Raw genomic sequence first — 21,415 nt, 5'->3', positions numbered from 1 at the left:
CTATTTATCAGAGAGGAAAAAAAATTTAATCACAGAAACATTAATCTGTACATCTGAAAAAAACAATGTGACTGGGAAGGTGGGACACTAGATAATTAAGCAACTCATTCCCATCCAAATATGATATGGAAATTACATCTACTGCAGGTGCCATGGTTATTTTATTGAAGCTGTGCTTCCTTCCCTATAATTCCAAAGGGATTCAACCCAAAGTGGACACTTTCAATTCTACTTCAGGGCACAAACACCAACCAAATTATAGCTCATTTTGACCTAGATTTGGACAAACTACGTGTAAGATCACATTTCCAAAATGCGACTACATGTAAAAGAATGAAACTTCACATTTGATAAGTACCTAGTATATGACAGGCACTGTGCTAGGCTCTGATGACACAAAGACAAAAGTAAAATAGTCCTTGCCCTCAAGGAACTTATAATCTATTAGGGGAAAAAACAAGTACACAGTTATATAAACACAAAGTCACGTGGCAGAGGGAGAGACACATGGTAAATACTCAGTGAAAACCTGCTGGGTGGTTGGTTGAGTGCTTTCTAATCTATGCAAAGGCACAGTCAGGAGACAGAATGTCACATACAGAAAACAATAAATGAGTCAGTTTGGCTGGCCCACAGAGGATATGAAAGGGAATAATCATGTGAAATAAGCCTAGAAAAGTGGGCTAGAGGCAGATTGTGACAGGCTTTGAATACCCAATAGAGGAGTTTAGATCTGATTTGTGAGGCAAGAAGGAGCCACTGGAATCTCTTGGGCAAGGCATGTAATACCTATGCTTTAGAAAGTTCTTTGACAATTGTACAAATGATAGATTGGTAAGAGAGAGGCTGGAAGCAGGGAGACCAATTAGAATGCTGCTGCATTAGTCCAGGTGAGACGTGATGGGGGCTCAACCAGGGGAGAGGATAAGTGGAGCAAAGGAGAGATGGGGAATGTGGAAATAAACTGACAACTTGATATAGTGGGAGGAACAGTGAAGGGTCAAGGATAACTCTTGAGGCTGCAAAGTGGGGTGACTGCAAGGAGGAAGGGACCCTCAAACGAAATAGAGAAATTAGGAAGAAGGAAAAATTTGGGGGGAAAGATGCTGAGTTCTGTTTTGGACATACTGAACTTGACATAATAATAGGGCGTGTAGTGTAACAGACAGTTGGTGATGCAGGCCTGGAGCTCAGGACAGAAACTCAGGCTGGATAACATGGCTATCAGTCCTGTTTCCCAGAATCATCATTATAAAAGGACAGTTATATTTCTGTTCTTTTTCTAGAAACCTAGTAGAAACATTTTCTTTCTACTTTTATCTTTATCAGGTCAAGGGCACACTCCTAATCTGTTGGGAGGCATTTAGTTCTAGAATGCATGCATTTAAAAAGATTTATTTGGAAAATAATTTTCTCCCCAAGGATAACTGTCACGGAAGAAATTGAGAGCAGAGAACTCCAGATCCCTACAAGTATCTAAGTATGGGGACCACAAATAGAGGTTAAAAGTTCTAGAACCTGGAAACAGGGAGCCAGTATAAATGTCGGTCTTCCCTATTCAGAAGTTGATGAATAAGAACAAGGCAAGGTCAACCAATAAGATACAAATACCACATTTTGAGATTCAGGGTCATAAATTATCATCCTGAGGATAAGCTTCACGTTTCAGATTTTTGGTTATACAAGTAGCCATGATGTCACATTTTTTTTCTCAACTGGGAAAAGAATGTAGCAAAATAAAGGACAAAAGGGTGCTCAATCTTCAGTCAGCAGTCATGCTAATTAATAACTTCAGAAGTCTGGAGGACCTTAGGTAGGAAACAATTCTGCTAACAGTGGTGACTTGGGAGTGTCAGTCAGAGGCTCTGCATTTCTCTTCCCACCCCCCATGACCAGAGACAGCTGCAGGCAAAGAAGATCTTTGTTTCTTTCAAGGTCATCTGTTCCCCCTGTCAGAATCATAATTCCTCATTTGTGACATCACCATGAGATGCAGTGGGGAGGGCTGGGATGTCACAAACAGGGGATTCTGGCTCCAGGGTGGGCAAGAACAAGCAGAAACCCAAGCAAGCCCCCTTCAGAGACAAAGCTCTTGTATCTGCTCTGCTGGAGAAGGGAGCAAATCTCAGAAAGCACTGACAAGAAGTTGAATCCTTTCTCAAATAACTGATGAATCATACCACAGAGAGATAGTAGCTCATTAAATCAACAAGTAGAGAAGAGCTTCTAGTGTATTGATGCCTAAACTCTATATACAGCAACCAGATGTTTTTTTTTCCCAAAGACATGCTTTTGGTATTAAATGACATATGGGGCAGTTATGTTCTATGTCTCAGGATTGGTGTAAACTCCAACATGGTTCTTTAGGTTTGGGGTAATAAGGAGGAAGTCATTTCTTTGAGATAAACACTTCATAACATTCTTTCCTTCAACTTGGAAACATCTATTCCCTATTAATAATACTTAGTCCATACCAGTCACTCTTCTTAGAAAGACTGAATATAGGGCTGGCATTACTGTCACCTCCTCTGGTTAATTTCATTGCAAGAACCAATAGATGATGAGCTCTATAAATAGACAGAAGCATGCTTCTGTGAATATGGCCTAAGATCAAATAAATGGTCATATGCCTAAGGTATAAAAGAAGTCTCTCCCAACTTCTGAATAGCAACTTTTATTTACTCAAATGTGGATTATCTGAAGCACATTTTTTAATCCTAGTCTGGCTTCCCCTATGCTTTTAAGACATCTTGTCCTATCAGCAAACTGAATATATTCAGCTAATACAATTTTCATTAGTAAACTAAAGGAAATGTAATTAGGAAAGTAAACATACTAAAAAAGAATGTTTTACCCAAAGCCATCTAAAAATGATTTCTGAATCATCTGCATACAGCACTATTCCTCTCAACTAGCATGAATAATAGGGAACTAATAAATGGCACCTGCCCTGAAAGAAAGGGCAAGATTGAATCTTACATTTGTACTCTTGTATTTTACCTTCCGATAGTCCCGTTTCTCAAAATCCATTTCAGCTATTTTCTCATATTCTAGGACAGCAGTGGCATTCTTATACTAAAAGAAAATCAGAAAGGCTAAGTTTTTTTGATGCCATACAATTAAACAACCACAAAACAAGGCCAAAATAAGTTCCTTCCTCCCCAAACAAACCACCGTGGTCTTTTTGCAACTCATGATACACCTTGAAGCTTCATGTTCATGAAGGTACAGAAAAAGGTCTCTGTCAGGATAATTAAGAGTCAAATTCCATCCTATATTTTAATTTACATCAGGAATTGAAAAATCAAGCCAAAGCACCAGTGAGGTGTTGAGATACAGCATATGTGTATTGCTTTGCAACAGTATGAGTTTCTAGATTCTCTTCAATTAAACAGCATCTAAACTGGTAGGAAGAAACTTTCAGTCTCCAATAATCTGAACCGGATTTTAAGTTGTATCTTAGAATACAACTTAAATAAAATACAACTTCCAACTTCTTGCTATTTCAGAAAATAATTCCCTTTTGTTTTCACTCAATACTGGATCTCTGGTATCTAAGCCAACTCCCTCATTTTACAAATGAGGAAACTGAGGACGAGAAAAATGAACTGACTTGCCTAACATCACATAGTTAGTCAGAGTTAACAACAGAAACAAGGCCTCCCACTAAGACTCCTCCTACTTGACCCTATTCTGTCTTTCCTGAATGATGCAGAACAAGAAGACCCTACCTCTTGTTGTGCCTGAGTATTTCTGTGATCCAGTTCTAGAGCTTTCTGGAAGCAGCGACATGCGGCCATAGCATTCCCCAGAGAAAGGTGACATTTGCCTTCTCGTAGATGACCCTAGAGGAAGAGAGGTAATCAGGAAAAGAGAAAGGGACAGAAAAGAGAACAGGCAAGGCAGAAGTTAAAAAAACACCAGGAAACAAAGGCAAAAATGCCCTCAACCCAAGCAATCCCAGCCTTCCCCAAATGAGCCCATCACATACCCGGACAAAAGAGTCATCCAGCCTCACTGACTGCTGGGCATCTCCCAGTGCTTCCCGGAACCTGCCCAGCATCATCAACGTGGCAGCTCGGTTACCATAATAGCTAGCATTTTTAGGGCACATGTCTAAAGAGGGGGATGGAATATAAAACAAAGTATAGCATGGGTCACTGTTTCTGAAGCTCAGAGGGCTCCCCAACTTAGTACTGTTTTTTGCTTCCTGTCAAACTAAAAGTGCAATACAGATGAAATCTCTTGACCAAGAATCATGCCACAACCAGTGCAAAAAATAAGGCATGTAATGAAAAAGTACTTGATATGAGCACATGGATTTTTTTAAGGGGGGGGAGGGATTTACCTTCCTAATTATATATGGCTTAAATGAATATTAAAATGAATTTGTATTCATTGAGTACACATCCGGTGGCACAGAAGGAAGGAATCTCAGCAACCTGCTGAATAAGAAGTGCCAATAAGAGATTGAAAATTTGCTGGTAAGAGCCTACACACAAATAACTGGGAGTTGACTATATTCACAAAAAGCATTTTTCAAGACTAGAAATAAACTGACATTTGCCAGATTACTCTTCATACACATCCCCATCCCCTCCCAATAACAGTGACTTGTGAAGGTGCCTGTCATTTGCCAAGATCAAGGAACCATCTGTCTGGGTAGTGATCTCTTTTGGACTCTCAGCTACAAAGATCTCACAAAATATCATGATGAATGCACAAGGCAAATAAATACCACAGCTATATTACAGGTTTGTTTTTTTTTTTTACCACTATTTTGGTTAAATATTTTTCCCCTGATTTTGGGATGTAGGAACCACGCACAGTCTTTCTCACCTATGGCTTTCGTATAATAGTTATAAGCTTCATTGTAGTCTTTCTTGGCATAGTATGCATTTCCTTGTTCTTTGAAAGATTCTGCTTCCCTGAAATGTAAAAAGAGAGGAGAAAAAAAGACAGAGAATAAGAACCATACCAAATGTCTGACCTTTGTGATCCAAAAGGGATGTAATAATATAGTACCCCAGGTACACAGAGTTCAAAAAAAATGGTATAAGACCTGAAGGAATTTCTACTGAGAGGCTATGATATACTTGGGCATTATTTTTTGTAATTCAGCTACATTTAAACTAAATTAAGTAATCCTTCCCCCTCCCATGCTGGAAGGCTTGGGCACTCAGCATTCTCCCAAAATCATCTTTCTTTGGATTAGACAAATTTAGAAATTCCCTTATAGCAAGAAAATGTTGGAATTTATGCCTGCCTGCTCCCAATGAATTACAACTGCTCTCTCTTTAAAATGCTTTTAAAAATAAGTTGGTTGATTCCCCATTTCAACTTTAGGCCTACTGATTTTCCAGTGTGAAAAGGAAGGAAATATTTGTGGAATTTTAGTAAATTCCCTTTAAAATTTCACTCCTTTGTTGAACGTCAGTAGTAAAAAGAAACTATTAAAGGATTCCCTTTTGACCAAACACAGTATAAAAACTGGGTTGTATATTTATCAGTAAAAGCACAAATGAAGCTGGGGAAACAGTAAATAGTTATCAAACATCTACTATGTGTGTGTGCGCATATGTGCACACCCAGGCAAGGGGGTCATATACAAAGTTAAGACGCTCTGGTCCTTTAAAGTGTTCATAGTTTAATTGGTGAACTAAGCACACAAAAGCCTTATCCAGTCAAACCATCCCTTCTTCATATTAAGTTGTTCCCAACATCCCTTCGAAGGACTCTGAGCTACTAGAATATCTCCACAATCCAGTGGGTGGGACTGACTATCTAATTACAATAGATTATGTAATTTTTTTTGGTGGGTAGGAGGTAGGAGAGGTTTATGTTCAGGTATTCTATGTAGTTTATATGCTAGTTTGTAATTTTCTATACAAACTAAAGTAAATGCTTATTTGCATATGTTAAGCAAATATACTAAGTTCTATGAAAGATTAAAGATTAAAAGGGAGAAATTGTGGCTGAAGGGTCTTTTTTCCAGAAGCAGCTGGCAAACCACCCATCTTAACTCTGCTGGCAAGGGCCCTAACATAAAAAAAGTGATAGAAAAGGAAAGCCTGAACTGTCCTATGTATAAATCTTCCTCTAGTGGCCTAAATAAGTGAGGGTCCCTACTATGCATACAAACTATAATAGCTAAGATTCCAATTTCAAAAGGAGCTGCAGTACTCATACTAAGGAGGCAGGACAAAATACAGAACACAGAAGGGCCTCTCCTTTGGGAGGTAACATTCCAAAGTTTTGGGAAAAAGGGTTGGGAAAACGATTTTAGAAGCAGAGCCAATAACATACTTTGATAGGAAATAAATTCCAAATCGGGTATTTGTGTGTTGTCGGAAGACACCCTAGATACCAGGTACAGAAACTAATGTGAGAGAAGAGGCTCTGGACTGTCATTTGGTTGGCTGAGAATGCACAAAAACCAAAAACTAAAGTTTTAGGAAAAACCAAAGACCACCTAATACAGGAACAGAACTCAAAGAAGCAAGGCGCTCTCTCTCTCACATACTCTCTTTCTCTCAACCCTAAGAGCTTGATCACTAGGTTCTTTCTGCTCTGAGAACTAGTCACACAGTAATTGCTGGGTCTAGCATAGGCTTTTTCGGGATAAAATTCAAAAGGTTCTGGAGAAGGGTAAATTCCCTACATTGCAAAATACCGTTATATCTCATGTAACAGGAGCAGAATATAGATCACTGTGGGTGAGGTAGTGTGGAGAATTAATCAAATCTAGAACATGTGCATCATATAGAGCCAAATAACAATTAAGAGCTCCACACCTCGTGTTCTCACCCATTATCTCTTCTGATCTTCATGACACCCCCATGAGGTAGGAAGTACAAGCATTAGGCTCAGTTTACAAAAAAGGAAAACCCAAGCTCAGAAAAGGTTAGCCTCAGACACTTAACACAAAAACTAGCCATGTGACCTTGGGCAAGTCACTTAACCCCAAATGCCCTTCAAAAAGCAAAAACAAAAAAAACAAAAAAAAAAAAAAAAAGAAAAGCTCATCAGTTTGTCCAGGCTTTGAGAGTAACTGAACCAGATACTGTTTCCACAAAAAAAGAACTTGGGTAAAGAAGGCAAATCTTAATTCAATAATGTTTCCATGACAAAATAAGCAGAGTGTATGCCAGGAATGCTCTCTATTAATATGGTCCTTTCTATTTAAAATGCAAGATCTAGTGAACTGGTCTTACCTCCCCCGGGGAAATGCATGTCATTTTAGTAAATGGTGAGTAGATTCCATTCTAGAACAAAGCGAGTAATGTGGAGTCAGCCCACAGCAGAAAGAACAAGAGGAATTCTGTTGTGACAAGTTAACATGGTTTTAACCCCACTCTCAACAGTTGGGCCATAATCAGCCATTCCCACACAACTGCCTTATGAAAAAGGATTGTTTTCACTGAAACCTTGTTGATCAACAGCTGACCAAACATGCACTTGGTACTTTTACACCAAGTGATTATTATTATTACTTTTTGCCTCCATGTTTTTCCCCCAAAAGTCTGACTTTTATTTTTAATTTACCCACCAAATACACATTCAGCTTTAGCTTGACCCAGCATCATAAAAAAGGAGTACATCTTCTGAATCCAGCATGGCAGCAACAACAAGATCTGTACGATGCTATACTGGGAACTACCCAAAGATCAAATCCATTCAAGTCATGACTTAAAAGACCAAGAAAATATATTTTGATTTCTTTTTCATTCTGAATTTAGTGGACACCAAAATAAAACATTTTCATATACTACACAGAACAGAAAGGATATGGATTGTAAAAATGCTCTAAGTACTTGATTTTTTTAAACTAGCATTTTATTTTTTATTTTTAGTTTTCAACATTCACTTCCATAAGTTTCAAATTTTCTCCCCCCTCCCAAAGACGGCTTGCAATTGAATATACAAACATTCCTATTAAACACATTTTCACATTAGTCATGTTGCATAGAAGAATTATAAAGAATGAGAAAAACCATGAGAAAGAAAAAACCAAAACAAAACAAAACAAAGAAAGCAGTCTGCTTTGTTCTGCATTCTGACTCCACAGTTCTTTCTCTGGATGTGAACAGCTTGACTTTTAAAAAAATAAGTAAAAATTCAAGATGTTACTTTCAAAGCTATCCTCATCTGTTGTTTCCTCCTGAACTTCTTTCTGTTCCCTTCTGTGCATTTGAAAAGATGTTTCAATGACACTTTTTTGGCAACTCTATTGCTAGCTGCTTTCTCCACCCTAAATAACCCTCCTCCCTAAATAAAAATGAAAAACAATATGACAAAGAAGCATACTCAAGCAAAACAAGGCCATACATTTATGCCGTGCCCCAAAATATGTGCCTCTAATTCTATAAACTGTGTCCATTACCCTTCTCTTAGGAGTTGGGCAAACATCCTTCCTGAACAATCCTTTAGAGTTGCTGATGGTTACTGCATGTTTCAATGTTCTTAAGTCTTTCTTTAAAGGTTGTTTTTCTTTACAATGTTAACTGTATAAACTATTCTGATTCTGCTTACTTCACTCAGCATCAGTTCATATAAGCCTTTCCAAGTTTCTCTGAAACTATGTTGGGCACCATTTCTTCTTTTTTTTTTGGAGGGGGAAGGGCAGGGCAATTGGGTTAAGTGACTTGCCCAAGGTCACATGGCTAGTAAGTGTTAAGTGTCTGAGGCCAGATTTGAACTCAGGTCCTCCTGACTCCAGGGCTGGTGCTCTATCACTGTGCCTGCCACCTAGCCACCCTGGTCACCATTTCTTATGGCACTATAATATGCCATTAACATTTGTCTATCACCATCTGTTCAGTCATTCCCCAACCAATGAACACTCCCTTTGTTTCTAGCGCTTTGTTACAATAAAAAAGTGCTTCTATAAATATTTTTCTCCTTTGATTTCTTTGGGGCATAAGCCTAATAGTGATATTCCTGGGTCAATAGGTATTCACAGTTAGTGTCTTTGGGGGCAGAGTTTCAAACTGATATCCAGAATGATCAGACCAATTCATAGCAGTTTTAATTTTTGCAACCACTCTATTTTTAAAAGCTTTATTAATATCTTTTGTTTTTACATCACAGTCATTTTCAGAAATACTCCCTCTACCCAGTTAACCTTCCAACAAAGAAAAACAGTTAAGTAAAACTGATTACACTTGACTATATGTTCACACTTGACTTTATTTCCAACCTAAAAGTGGTTTCACATCTCTTTATTTCCTCTGGTTATCATAATAGTTTACTTTTATCTAGGTACTAAAATTTGCAATATATTCTCCCCATAACAACCCTATGAAGTAAGGTAGTATAAGTATTTTGTCCATTTTACAGATGAAGAAACTAAAGCGCAGAGAGGTAATTTGCCCACGGTCACAAAGCTTATTTCAAATGCTGGTTCTGACAACATATTTCCTCTGATGACAAATTTGGCACTATATTTTCTGGAAACTGTCTGATACCATTATCCCCATTTGAAAGAAGAGATAACTGAGGCACAGGGAACTGCCTAAAGTTACACAGCTAGGTAGTGACAGAGCCAGAACTATAATCCAGATCTCTTGATTCCCAGTTCCGAACTCCGATGGACCCTACACCTGAAAGAAAGCCTCTTCCTTAACTACATCAAATTTCTTCAGGTGAAAACGAAACAAGGTTTTGGTGCTCAATTCCTGGATTAACATTGGACAGACACCTTCAAAGTTGTCACCTAAGTAGGTCAAGAATAAATCTAGCGCCAGTTCCCAATCTAATACCCAAAGATGAATAATTTAATTCAGAGCTGCTGTCCTTTTTGCTGTTTGTGACTAAGAAGATCAATCAATGGGGCTGGTACTGGGAGATTTTGGCAGGCAACACCAGAGTTCCCTTGGGGCCTGATTTACCTCTTAAACAAGGAAGATCAAAAGATCATACTCTACAATTTAAACTACATAAAACAAAAACAAAAAGCTTTTGTATGAGTAAAATAAATGAAGATCCAATTAGGAGAGAAAGGGCGTAGTGGGGAAAAAAATATTTGCATTAAATACCCTTACAAATCTGATAATCAAAACTAAACTATATGGCTTTGAACACAAATGTATAACCTCAAGAACGATTCCCTAATAGTAATCAAAGGATATTTGCATTTTTAAAATTACTATAAATGACCACATGAAAATATTCTCCAAATCACCATCTACAAGAGAAATTAAAAATTAAAATAACTGAAAGGGGCGGCTAGGTGGCACAGTGAATAGAGCACTGGCCCTGGAGTCAGGAGAACCTGGGTTCAGATCCAGCCTCAGAAACTTAACACAAAAACTAGACATGTGACCTTGGTCAAGTCACTTAACCCAAACTGCCCTCCAAAAAGCAAAAAAAAAAAAGGGGGGGGAGAGAATTTGGAACTCAACATTTGGGGTGGCCAGGTGGCACAGTGAGTAAGAGCACAGGCCCCAGAGTTGGGAGACCTGGGATCAGTTCCTGCCTCAGATACTTAGCACCCACACAAAATAACTGGCCGTGTAACCTTGTTCAAGTTACTTAACTCCATCTGCTTTAAAAAAAAACACACACACACACAAAACTGAGGCTTCACCTTGAGCCATGCACAGTGCCAAAGGTGCCAAAGTTGGGCATTTAAAGGCACAACGATGGATGAACTGTTGGTGGAACTCTGAATACAGTTCCATATTTCAATTTGGAATTTTTAGAGAAAAGTAACAAAACTGCTCATACCTTTGACCTAGCTTTTCCACTACTGGAAATCAAAGACAGAAATAAAGGTGTAATATATACATGAAAACATTCACAGAACCATTCTGTGATAATAAAGAATTGAAAACAAAGTAAATGCCTATCAACTGAGAAATGGATGAAAAAACTGATCATTTATCTCTTACAGTATATACAAGGAATAAAACGCAATGTTGTTACAAATGAGGAATTCAGGGAAATATGGAAAAGACTTGTATGAGCTAATATAGTGAAATTAGCAGAACCAAGAGAAAAACAAGTAATAACCACAATGTAAATGAACAAATAACTAAAAGAAAAATCAGTGGTTTGAAAAGATAATGAAGCTTAGCTCCTCATCCATGGCAAAGGTACAGGACTATCAAGGCAGAATATTTTATACAATGAATGTCTCTATCAAACGTTTTTGCTGAGGTTTTTCTTTGTTATTAGGAAGGATTAAATCTGGAAGGGGTAGGATAGAAAATGACTATGCTGTAAAGACCAAAGGCATTAACATAATTCTTTGGCTTTGGGTTTCTGATTTTTAAAAGAAACAATGTCTCAGTTTGAGTTTTTATTTCATAGGATCATGAGATCAAAACCAGAAGACGCCTTTGAGATTATCTTGTCCAATTCTTTCGTTTTACTGAGGAGGAAGTTGAGGTCCAGATGGGTTAAGTGCTTGTACAAAGTTCATTCAAGTACCATTGATGCAGTTACTATATAAAGAGATGTTCTATTTTATATAAATTATCTATCCAGTCAGGAAGCCAACTTGTTAGGAACACACTATTCTATTTCGTGTGGTTAAAATATAGTATTTTCTAATTACTCTCCCACTTTCACCTATTGCTAATATTTACACAAAGGTTGCCATGCCAAGAGAATCAGTATCAAGTTTTAAGGTTCAGTATCTGAACTAGGAGCAGATTTTCTTAGCTACTTTGTGACTACAACAATTTATCCCAAGTTGAATTTGTGGCTGTTACAACTCTTCCCTGGGGTTGGGGGTAAGAGGGACAGGGGAGAGAAAGGAAAAAAGAGTGAATGAATGAGTGTGAGTGTGTGTGTGTGTGTGTGTATTTTTCTTTGTGAATGTGAACAAATGTGAACACTGCTTACTCTTAGAAAATACACACAGGAGCAGGTAGGTGGCACAGTGAATAGAGCACCAGCTCTGGAGTCAGGAGGACCTGAGTTCAAATTCAGCCTTAGACACCTGACACTTACTAGCCATGTGACCCTGGGCAAGTCACTTAATCCCAATTGCCCTCCCAAAAAAAAAGCAAAAAAATACATAAAGTAGTATCTGGCAATTTTAATCAGTTATCATTAATGCAGGAGTCTTTACTTGATGGAGCTCCTGACACCGCTGAAGAGTTTCTCTGAAATTACAACGAATAGTTAAAATTATACTGAACAGTTAAATTTATATTTTACAAAGTATTATCCACAGAATAACACTGTCAGGCAGGTACCAAGAGTAGTAACTCTTTTCCTAATTATATCCTACTTATCTCGTGTTTTTATATGTAACTTGCTTATACATATTTGTTTGCTTGTTGTCTCCCCCATTAAACTGTGAGCTCCTTAAGGTCAAGGACTATCTTTTGCCTGTTTTTATATCCCAAGCACTTAGCTCAATGCTTGGAACACTGTAAGCATTTGATAAATGATTACTATCATTATCCACATTTTAGAGATGAGAATCTGAGGCTCAGAGAAGTCAATGTGTAGTACAAGTTCACAAAACTAATAAACAATCAGAATCCAAACTCATAAGCACTGTACTTTTTTATAGGCTATTAAAGAAATCTACATTATTTGTGCTTTTCCAACTTAGGATTTATTCTACTCTGATGCCTTAAAAATAATAGGGCAATTTCAGTCTCTTTTTCTGAACCATGATATGCTGACTTTTTTTCTTTTGGATGTCCAGAAAAAAGACATTTTATTTATTACAAGGCATTGGTTTTAATATATTTAAAAATTCATCTCTTCTGATATCATTAGTAATTGTTCCAATTAGAACACATGTAGAGGCCTGAATGAGGTCATTTTGCATTTTATCACTGATATAGTTCCCTCGCTAAAGGGAAAAAAATTTTTTTGCCCCGAGTGATGTTCTTTGTTGGGAGAGCATAGTGTTTTGAGGGTTTTTTTCTTCCTTCAGAGAATATTAGAACAGCAGCAAGGAAGTGAGTAAAATGCATCTTTCCTCCACCAGTGAATATCTTTTAATAAGGACAGGATCAAATAAGGGAAAGACAATAATGACAACGAAGACAACAGTGGTGGCAGAGGTGTTTTATATACTCATAATTCTTATAAACATCACTTCCAAAGAGCCATATCATTTAATAACTCTTAAATATTCCTTTTTTCAGTCATATTTACTGTTACTTCTAGGGATTAATAAAACTCTCACATCCTTCAAAACTTAAGGAATCTTAAGATGATGATATCAAAGTAAAACTTTCTATTCCATAGTCCAAGTCTTCTGTCCTCAAAGGCTCAGTAGGAGGTTGTTGTTCTAGGTTCTACTGCTTCTATGTCTCATAAGAGGGTAGAACAGCGACTAGAAATCTAGGTTCTACTGTAAGGCTTGTCAATGATTTACATCTTACCCTTATTAAGTCATATCCCTGTCACAACTTCCTGGTCTTTCATAAAATCTAGGAGTCATACCAGTGAACCTGGAGATAGTAAGAGTCATTGGATATTCTAAATGATTTAGAGGATGTCTGTGTGTGTTCCAGTTTGGACAGGTGGGTAAGGACATGGGGAAAGGAATGGGAGAGGAAAACCATCCTAGTGTTTTGACATCAGGCACTTAAAATAATAGAAGGTATTTCTGTGTTGGAAAGTTGGAAGTGCTCATTGAGAAAGAAGACCCTCCAACCTCTAACTAAAATTTATCAAGTGATTGTTGTTCTTCTCAGACGGCAGTCTCCATAACACACTCATAAGAAAAAGAACCAATGCTGCAGACAAGAGGAGCTAGGGACAGATCACACAGGGCAGCAGCACTCCCTACTGTTTGTAGAAAGGAGAACCTACAGCAAGTTGCTTGAAACAGTTACAGCTCAGCTGAATAAATACAAACTAGCTTCTTCCCCCAGTTTCTGAAGAAGCCCTGCTACTGTGTACGCAGACAGGTGTACTACTACATCAACTCTGAGAAGTCTAACCTTTTTTAATTTGAAGAGCACAACCTGTGGGGGTGAGGTAGGCCACAGGTTCAAGAGGGACTGAAGGCAAAAGTCTGTGAAACTACCTGATGTTCACGGGAAAACTCTGGGTGTATTTCACAAACGTTTCTAGCCCCAAACTGAAGGCAGAAACACGCTGCTTCAGAGTAATTTTCCTAAGAACCACTGGCTTTCTAAACAGACCAGAAAGACTGACTGGCATTGGATACTTCACTCTCACCCAGAATCAGGATAAGTTCAATGCTTTCTGAGAAAGATGTCAGACAAGAAAGAAAAGAGACTGTAGAAACAGAACCTGTTGGAGCTGCTGACTGCCATTACAGGTCTGCTGACCCAAGAGTTCAGGCCAGTCTCTTTCTCATATTTTCCTCACAGATCTAACACTATGTTCTCCCTTAGGATTAGGAAGGACAGTTACCCTGTTTGACAGTTAGACTGAAACTTCCAATTACAGGAGTAACACATCCAAATGGAAATAAACTTCAACTCCCAGAACTCTGTTAGAATTAGATCACCAAAACCAAATCCCCCTCATTGAGTCATTGCTCTTGCAAGCCATCCAGACTTTATGGTGTGGTGAACCAGGGAAAAAAACCCACAACAATCCCAAAACAACATTTTGACCTAATTAGGGTCGAAAAGATATCATCCAGAAAATGACATGGCCAGTGGAAAAACTACACAGGTCAAGTCTCTGAACCTGTATCTTTTTGTTTAGACTCTTATAATTTAAAAGAATACCTGGAATGACCTCTAAGTAACTTCCACATCATTCAGCACTGGAGAGGGGAGCCAAACATTAGGAGGACAAAGGAGAAATATGCTCAGAGATACCCTGCACCAAGCAACAGGGCCACTGGGCAGCTGACCATTATTCTCCAAACCAAAGTCCAGGAACAGGAAAACCAGCTGGCTCCCCCAGTGCCCAGTACTCAGATCTACTTTAAAAAAAAAAACGGTCCCTTCTATGAATAAACTGGTTTCTGATTGGTCAGAACACACAATAGGGTTGGGCTTTAAGCCAATCGGAATGCTGGTGGTTGGGAATGGACCTGAGCAACTGCCAGTCAACTGGCCCAACATTCATCAAAAATTATTTGATTTATCATATGGGCCTATGAATGAGATGATGTGGAGGAGAAGGGGAAGACCTTCAGTGTGTGTTCTATTTTTTCAATGTAATAATTTCAATTCTGGAACTTTAAAGTAAGTATGTTCAAATAATTTGTTGCTATTCAGGATTTAGAACTCCTAGCTCTATCCCTCCCACATATCTCACTGATGTTCCCTTTAACTTTTATTCATTTATCTTTAATTCCAGTCACATTACACAGACAAATAGAAATGGAGTCTGGGAATACTCTTTATAAATATAAATTCTTGGGAGAGGGGTGTGTGTGAGAGATATACAACATCCTATCTGATGCAGGCATGAGAAACTTTCAGTTGCCATACAGCATTATATTATGTGCATCTACATATATGTACATATATACACAATATAAAAATGTTTGTATATGTGACACACATATTATAGATTACGTTCAGTTTATTGCTATGAAGTGATTGAAAATCTTTTACGCCTGCTTTCTGAGGCAGTTAAAATAATTTTATTTGCTTGAAGTAAGATGAAGTCATTGGTATGGTGACTGGCTTAGTCAAACAAATCCAGGTATACTGATTCTTACAGATGTAACTCTCCTCATTTCTCCCTGGTTTAGGATCACAGACAGCATTGTAGATTTGGAACTGGGACTCTAACGGTCCTGTAGGTCAAGGAAGCTCTTTGAATGACCACTTACTTTCAGAAGTGTGTAAACAAGAATCTATTCTTTAATAAGAGAAAGAACAACTCAAAGTCCAGACTTACCCTTATAATATCTCATATAGAGGCCAATCTGCTATAGAGCCCTGGAAGCATCAAACAACAGCTATGCTGCTTTACCACAGGGCCCTCAGGGTAGGCTGGATGTCGACATGGGTAGCCCACTCGAGCAGTCACGAAGATAATACTTGTATTCTATAGGAAAATGTGAATCTGAGAACATGAACCACTGGAATTTTAAGCCATGTATCAGTTCCTTGATTTCTAATAGGATGAAGCTCTTCTAGAGGCAAGAGGAACCAAGAATCTCTCTGCGTGGAATCTCAGTCCATTCTGTAGCAGACATTAGCCTTTAGGGCAAAAAGCTTTAATTTCAGCTTCTTCAGGAAAAAGAACACTGCCAGGGGAACTGAGCACAAAATAAGTAGTTTCATTTTCCCTTGGAGACACCCAGCTAAGAAAATGAAACCTACTGCCTATTTTAAACATGACAACTACTGATACCTAGACACCAGAGAGCTCTAGAAAACTCTTCTTACTTTGCCCCCTGCTGGGACAGTGATAGTTCAGCAGCAAAGGCAGGTGGCAATGATGAAGGGATAATCTTTTCCTTGAGCCAAAGGAGTGCCTGGCCCAGTGGACATACAGAGCACATCCACAAACACAAACTCACAAAATCAGCCCATGGGCCTGGTTAACCATGTCACAGCACACAAAAGGGAAATTTCTAAGGATTGTCCCCAGTCCCTGCCCTCTGATGTGGATAAGTGGGAGATACAGGTGACTGGGAGGTGAGAGGGTACAACTTGTATGAATACAAAAACAACCTCCTAAGATGTTGAACTCTGCACACCCACCTCATTTTCAGCACTAAATATCCAAACTTAAAGCTCTTCCACTCTGACTTGGCTAGACTTAGTTAACCAAGGAAAGTTAGGTTGTCATACAGGTCACCTAAGCAGGTCTGTCTACAGTTAGAAGGAAGGACTATGGACTATTGCTTTCCACTCTGCAATTCCTTAGTAGAAGAATGGAACACATTTACTCTAACTTCTCAAATGATTAGAGGACGAATGTTTACATCAACACCAAGAATCGGAGGCCACTCTTTGCAGGTCCTTTTCAACTATGGTATATCTGAGCTCTGAGTAAAGTTAAACTGCTTGCAGGTACTTCTGTGTCTCCCATCACATCAAACTCTCAGGGTGAGAACTCTGGCAATGCATCCTTTGATCGGAGTGAAAATTTAATAATGGGTAAATATTCAACTGACCACACTGAGAGGATATGCTTATGGCTAGGGACTGGATCACAGCCAGAGTCACCTGAATCCCATAATCCTATATCTCCACCCCACAACCTAGAAGAGTCCAAAATGGGGCTATGACTGAGGGTCATAGAAGGGGAAAGGCAGTTAAAATGAACAGTCATAAAATAATGTGGGAAGAATCCAGGCCTTCTCAGAAAACCTCCCACTCGGCTGCAGAGGCTGGGGTTGGTCCTCCCCGGCCAACTCAGGCCACTGCAGCTGCTTCACCCACAGGGCCAACTGGGCCCCAAGCAGGCTTACTTCTGGGCTCCGTCCAGAAGGGATTTTTCCCAGGACACTTGTGGAGGGGCAGGCAAACAGGATCCCCCTCAACAATTAACGCCCCCAACCCAGGCCTGTGTATTATAACCCAATACCGCAGAGCGAGGATAGTGTCGAGGCAATGTGTAGGAAGCGCACGGTCACCAAGCTGGTTAAGGGGCCGGCACCCGGTGTGGGGGGAAGGGGGAGGGGAGCCTCCACCCCAAAGCCCCCACCCTTCTCTGGCAGAAGAGGACGCCGAGACCCAGAGAGGCCAAGGGGCCCGCCCAAGGTCACACAGCAAAAGTTGTGGGCCCCGGCTGTGACTGTGTGGGTCCCGGAACTCTTGGTTAAGGCTCCCTCCTTCCCTTCCTAACACCTCGGGCCGGGGACCCAGGCTTGGGAAGTGTCTCGGTGGGGGGGATGCCTGGACCGGGGGGAGGGGGGGTCACAGCAGCCTTGATCGTCACTCCCGCGTCCCCCTCTCCAGCCCCGGGGGGGCTCCAGCCGCGCGCAGGGACAGGGCCCAGTCAGGCTAGGGGGTGGTAGTGGCCTCTCCACCCTAGGAGCCGGGGCCAGCTTCCTCCTCCTCCCCGGGACCCGCTGGCGCCCCCGTTACCTCCTGGTTTCCTCGTCATCAAGCAGTTCGGGCTCAGGTTCGGCCGCCGCCGCCGCCATTACCACATCACACTCCGCGGCCGCCGCCATCTTACCGCCAGAACCAGGGAGCCGGGTGGGGGGCGGGCGGTAAAGAGCACTTCCGGGCGCAGGAGCAACGAGCAGCGCCGCCGCGGCGGCCTGGGTGCGCCCAGAGAGGCTCTCTCGGGCTCGCCGGCCGGCGGGAGGGCGAGCGGGCTGCCAGAGCGGCGCCGGGCCGCGTCTTGGCGCCGGGGCCGGAGTGCTGGCCCATAGGCGGCCCCGGCTCATCGGGGGAGCCAGCTTGGAGGAGTATGCGGGGGCGCGGAGTGGGGCTCCGTGCCTGTCGCCGGCGCGGCCGCGCGCTGGCCCTGGAGACCCGCTCAGTCTCAGGGTTCCGAGGGCCCTGTCGTCATGGCAACACCCTCGCGTTCTGCTCCCTGGGCACGGTGCGGGAGACAAGGGGAACTGGAGCGGCCCCGGGAGTCCGGCGGGCGGCCGGCGTGCTGGGGGAGGGTGGCCCTCGGAGCCCAGCCCAGCCAAGCGGGGGGAACGCGGCCCGCGCCTTTCATCCCCGCCCGGGATCCCCAAGCGCGGCGGGACCCTCCCCCTCATGATGCTCCGACCTGTTTTATGGGCACCCTTTCATGTGGGCCGCCCGGGAGTGCCACCTCAGCACTAACCCGGAGGTGCCACCTTTGGTTTATGGGGGACCCGCCGAGCTGAGGGAGCCAGACCCAGGCCCCCACGCCCCTGTGCCACAGTAAACTCCCATCCCAGCGGCTGCTCCCACCCCGTCTACAGCACCCCGACATTGGGCAGTCATCCATAGGGTCAAGATTTAAAGTAACAACAATGCCCCCCTCCCTGACAGCCCTGTAAAGCCAAGTGCCCAACTGATGTTGCCCCTGGCCCCCAAACTGCAAAATACCTAAGGAGGGATGCATAGACTATGAGCTCCTTGTGAGCAGGGACTGGTTGTTTTGTTTCCATTCCTGTAGGTCCCAAGTGCTTAGCTTGGTCCATAGTAGGCCTTTAATAGATGCCATTTGACTGTTCATATAGGGGGTTTGTCCAACATCCCAATTGAATTAATTCAGTGAGTTCAGTGTTCAATGAAATGAACCACACACATTATGGGGTGGAAAGAGCTTTGGAAACCAGTATTGAGTACTAGTTTTGCTACTAAATCCCTTGTATTACTTTTGTCTCTAAAGTGTAACAAAAGGATGGAGCTAGCCTCTCTCCATCCAATCAATGTCCCTTCCAGCTCCAAAATCTCAAGATCCTCAGAATTCCTGATTTAAGTTTCAACTCAGGTGTCACCACCTGGAGGAAGCCAACCCTGATTCCCCTTACCCCTCCAGTTACCAGTACTCGCCACCCAGAAATTACTTTGTATATACTGTGTACATATTGTTCCCCACCTGTCAATAGACTATATACTTTTCCAGGGCAGTGATGATTTTTTTTCCTCCACAGTTCTTGTGGGGGTATTTAATAGTAGGTACCTAATGATAGGTATTTAATAAATGCTTGGTTGAATGGGTGAGTGAAGCCTAATCAACTTGTACAGTTTTTTTTTTTTAAGCAATTGGGGTTAAGTAACTTGCTCAAGGTTACACGGCCAGTTATTTCTTGGTGTGGTGCTGAGTATCTGAGCCCAGATTTGATCCAGGTCATCCCGACACTAGAACCAGTGCTCTTACTTGGGGAGCCAGCTGGCCGACCCTAAGCAATTGGGGTTAAGTAACTTACTCAAGGTTACACGGCCAGGTGTTTCTGGGTGGGTGCTAAGTGTCTGAGCCCGGGATTCAATCTCCAGGTGTTCTCAACACTGGAGCCTGGAGCCGGTGCTGTTACTCGCTGTGCTACCTGGCCGCCCCAAACTTGTACAGTTCTGCAAACAGATTAAGGGGAATGGGAGCTCTAGTGCTCCCTCTACCCCATATCCTTGACCTTGAGATGGCCAGGCCTCCAGACTGGTACCAGACTCTCACTCATCCTTTTGGTCTTAAGAGCTCCAGAAATTTGTTGACCATCCTTTCCCTTCCCTTTTAGGAAAAAAAAAAAGTCCTCAGCATCATTGCTCTAGGGGGAAAAGATCTTTGGCCCCCCAATCACAGCTTGGTCCACATGATTTCTGCCTCATTCGTGGCCCCATGGCTCTAGAGGGAGCTGTGCTGCTTCTTTAGCATCCCTTTGCTTGCCAGGGCTCCTCTTGCCAGTTAGCCGGATGCTGGAGGGTGGGGATGACTGGGAGGTCAAGGAAGGAAGTGGGAAGTTACTTCTGTCGGCATCTGCTGCTGCTGCACGACACTACCCCAGTAGGTAGGTAGCCTCTGTTCTTACCTTGCTCCAAGGTGCCCTGGGCATCCAGGGTGGAGGGGTGGGTGCAGCATCCCAGGACCACTGACTACAGGGACAAAAGGGGCACAGACAGCAGCTACCACTCCCACCCCCTGCCCTGGCAGGGCAATAATGGGAGTCACAGAACAGGACACAAGCTCTCCTTAGTCAGTTGGGTTTCCCTTCTGGGCCTGCTGCTTAACTCCAACAAGACACTCCCCAAATAAACTCATGATTCTGCCACCTAAGAGCCCTGAGGTTCTCGTCCCCTTTGATCTCTTTGCCCTGATTTTCCTCTTTGGGATCTCTCTGGTTCCACTATGGGGTCATAGATTTAGATCTCGGAAGTACCTTGGAAACTGCCTCTATGGGACTCTTCTTTGTCTAGGGGCCTGTCTCTGGTCTTTCTCTCTGTGTCCATGGACCCCTTACAGTGTCTGAGAGCCTCTCCTTGGGAGTATCTCTTGAGTTTCACCCTTCATGTTATATCTCAGTAGTAAAATTATTTATATCACCACCAGTTTCCTTCCTGCAGTCCCCCAACACACATACTTAAAGCCCCTTACAATCCTTTCAGCTTTGATTTTTTTAATCTTGACTAGCTTCTCTCAATGCCCTTGTTCTACATTGCTGTTTTGGCAGACTCTGGAGCAAGGTGAAGTGGTTCTCAAGGAAAACATTCCTTTCTTGGGCTAAATCCTGATATCTGCCAAGGCCTCAATCAGTCCAGCCTAGCCAGACAATTGAATTTGGGATCATTTTTTTCTTTTACATCAAAAGGAAGATGAGGGCTGAGATCTATAGATACTGTGGCCTTAGCAGATGGTCCCTTCTATATCCTAGTACCCAGAAAGAGGGACCTATCCCTGGGGGGGGGGGGGGGGTCACAGTAATCCTTACCTCTTCACTCCTTCCCACCTACAAGCCCATTATCCCAATGTTTTGAAGAATCCTAATTCCCAGTGATTGTGTGTCAATTTCAGAACTTGGGATGTCAAGCCATCCCCTTCTGATTGTCCCTCCCCTATTGTCTCCTCTTTCTCTTCCCTGTTCTCCGTCTTAGTGTAGCTTGTCTCCTCCCCAAAGTGGAGGTCT

At 41.9% G+C, this 21,415-nt stretch overlaps 1 protein-coding gene across 1 annotated transcript in view; it reads right to left on the bottom strand.

Moving 5' to 3' along the window:
- DNAJC7 (DnaJ heat shock protein family (Hsp40) member C7) overlaps window positions 1-18,103 on the bottom strand; it is a 29,665-nt gene extending 11,562 nt beyond the window's left edge. The window contains exons 1-5 of the mRNA XM_069067688.1: window positions 17,955-18,103; window positions 4,840-4,928; window positions 3,992-4,116; window positions 3,732-3,845; window positions 3,001-3,075 (exon numbers count right to left, since the gene is read on the bottom strand). Of these exons, the coding sequence (XP_068923789.1) occupies window positions 3,001-3,075; window positions 3,732-3,845; window positions 3,992-4,116; window positions 4,840-4,928; window positions 17,955-18,043 (492 nt within the window). The 5' untranslated portion in view covers window positions 18,044-18,103. The remainder of the gene's footprint in view (window positions 1-3,000; window positions 3,076-3,731; window positions 3,846-3,991; window positions 4,117-4,839; window positions 4,929-17,954) is intronic.
- Window positions 18,104-21,415: the final 3,312 nt, after the last annotated feature.

The sequence above is a fragment of the Petaurus breviceps genome, unplaced genomic scaffold (genome assembly GCF_028583685.1).
Source record: "Petaurus breviceps papuanus isolate PSGF00001 unplaced genomic scaffold, PetGlider_PUasm1.0 90750, whole genome shotgun sequence".
Lineage (NCBI taxonomy): Eukaryota > Metazoa > Chordata > Mammalia > Diprotodontia > Petauridae > Petaurus > Petaurus breviceps.
Note: the sequence above shows the minus strand (reverse complement) of the source record. Positions and strands in the feature narration are given on the sequence as shown.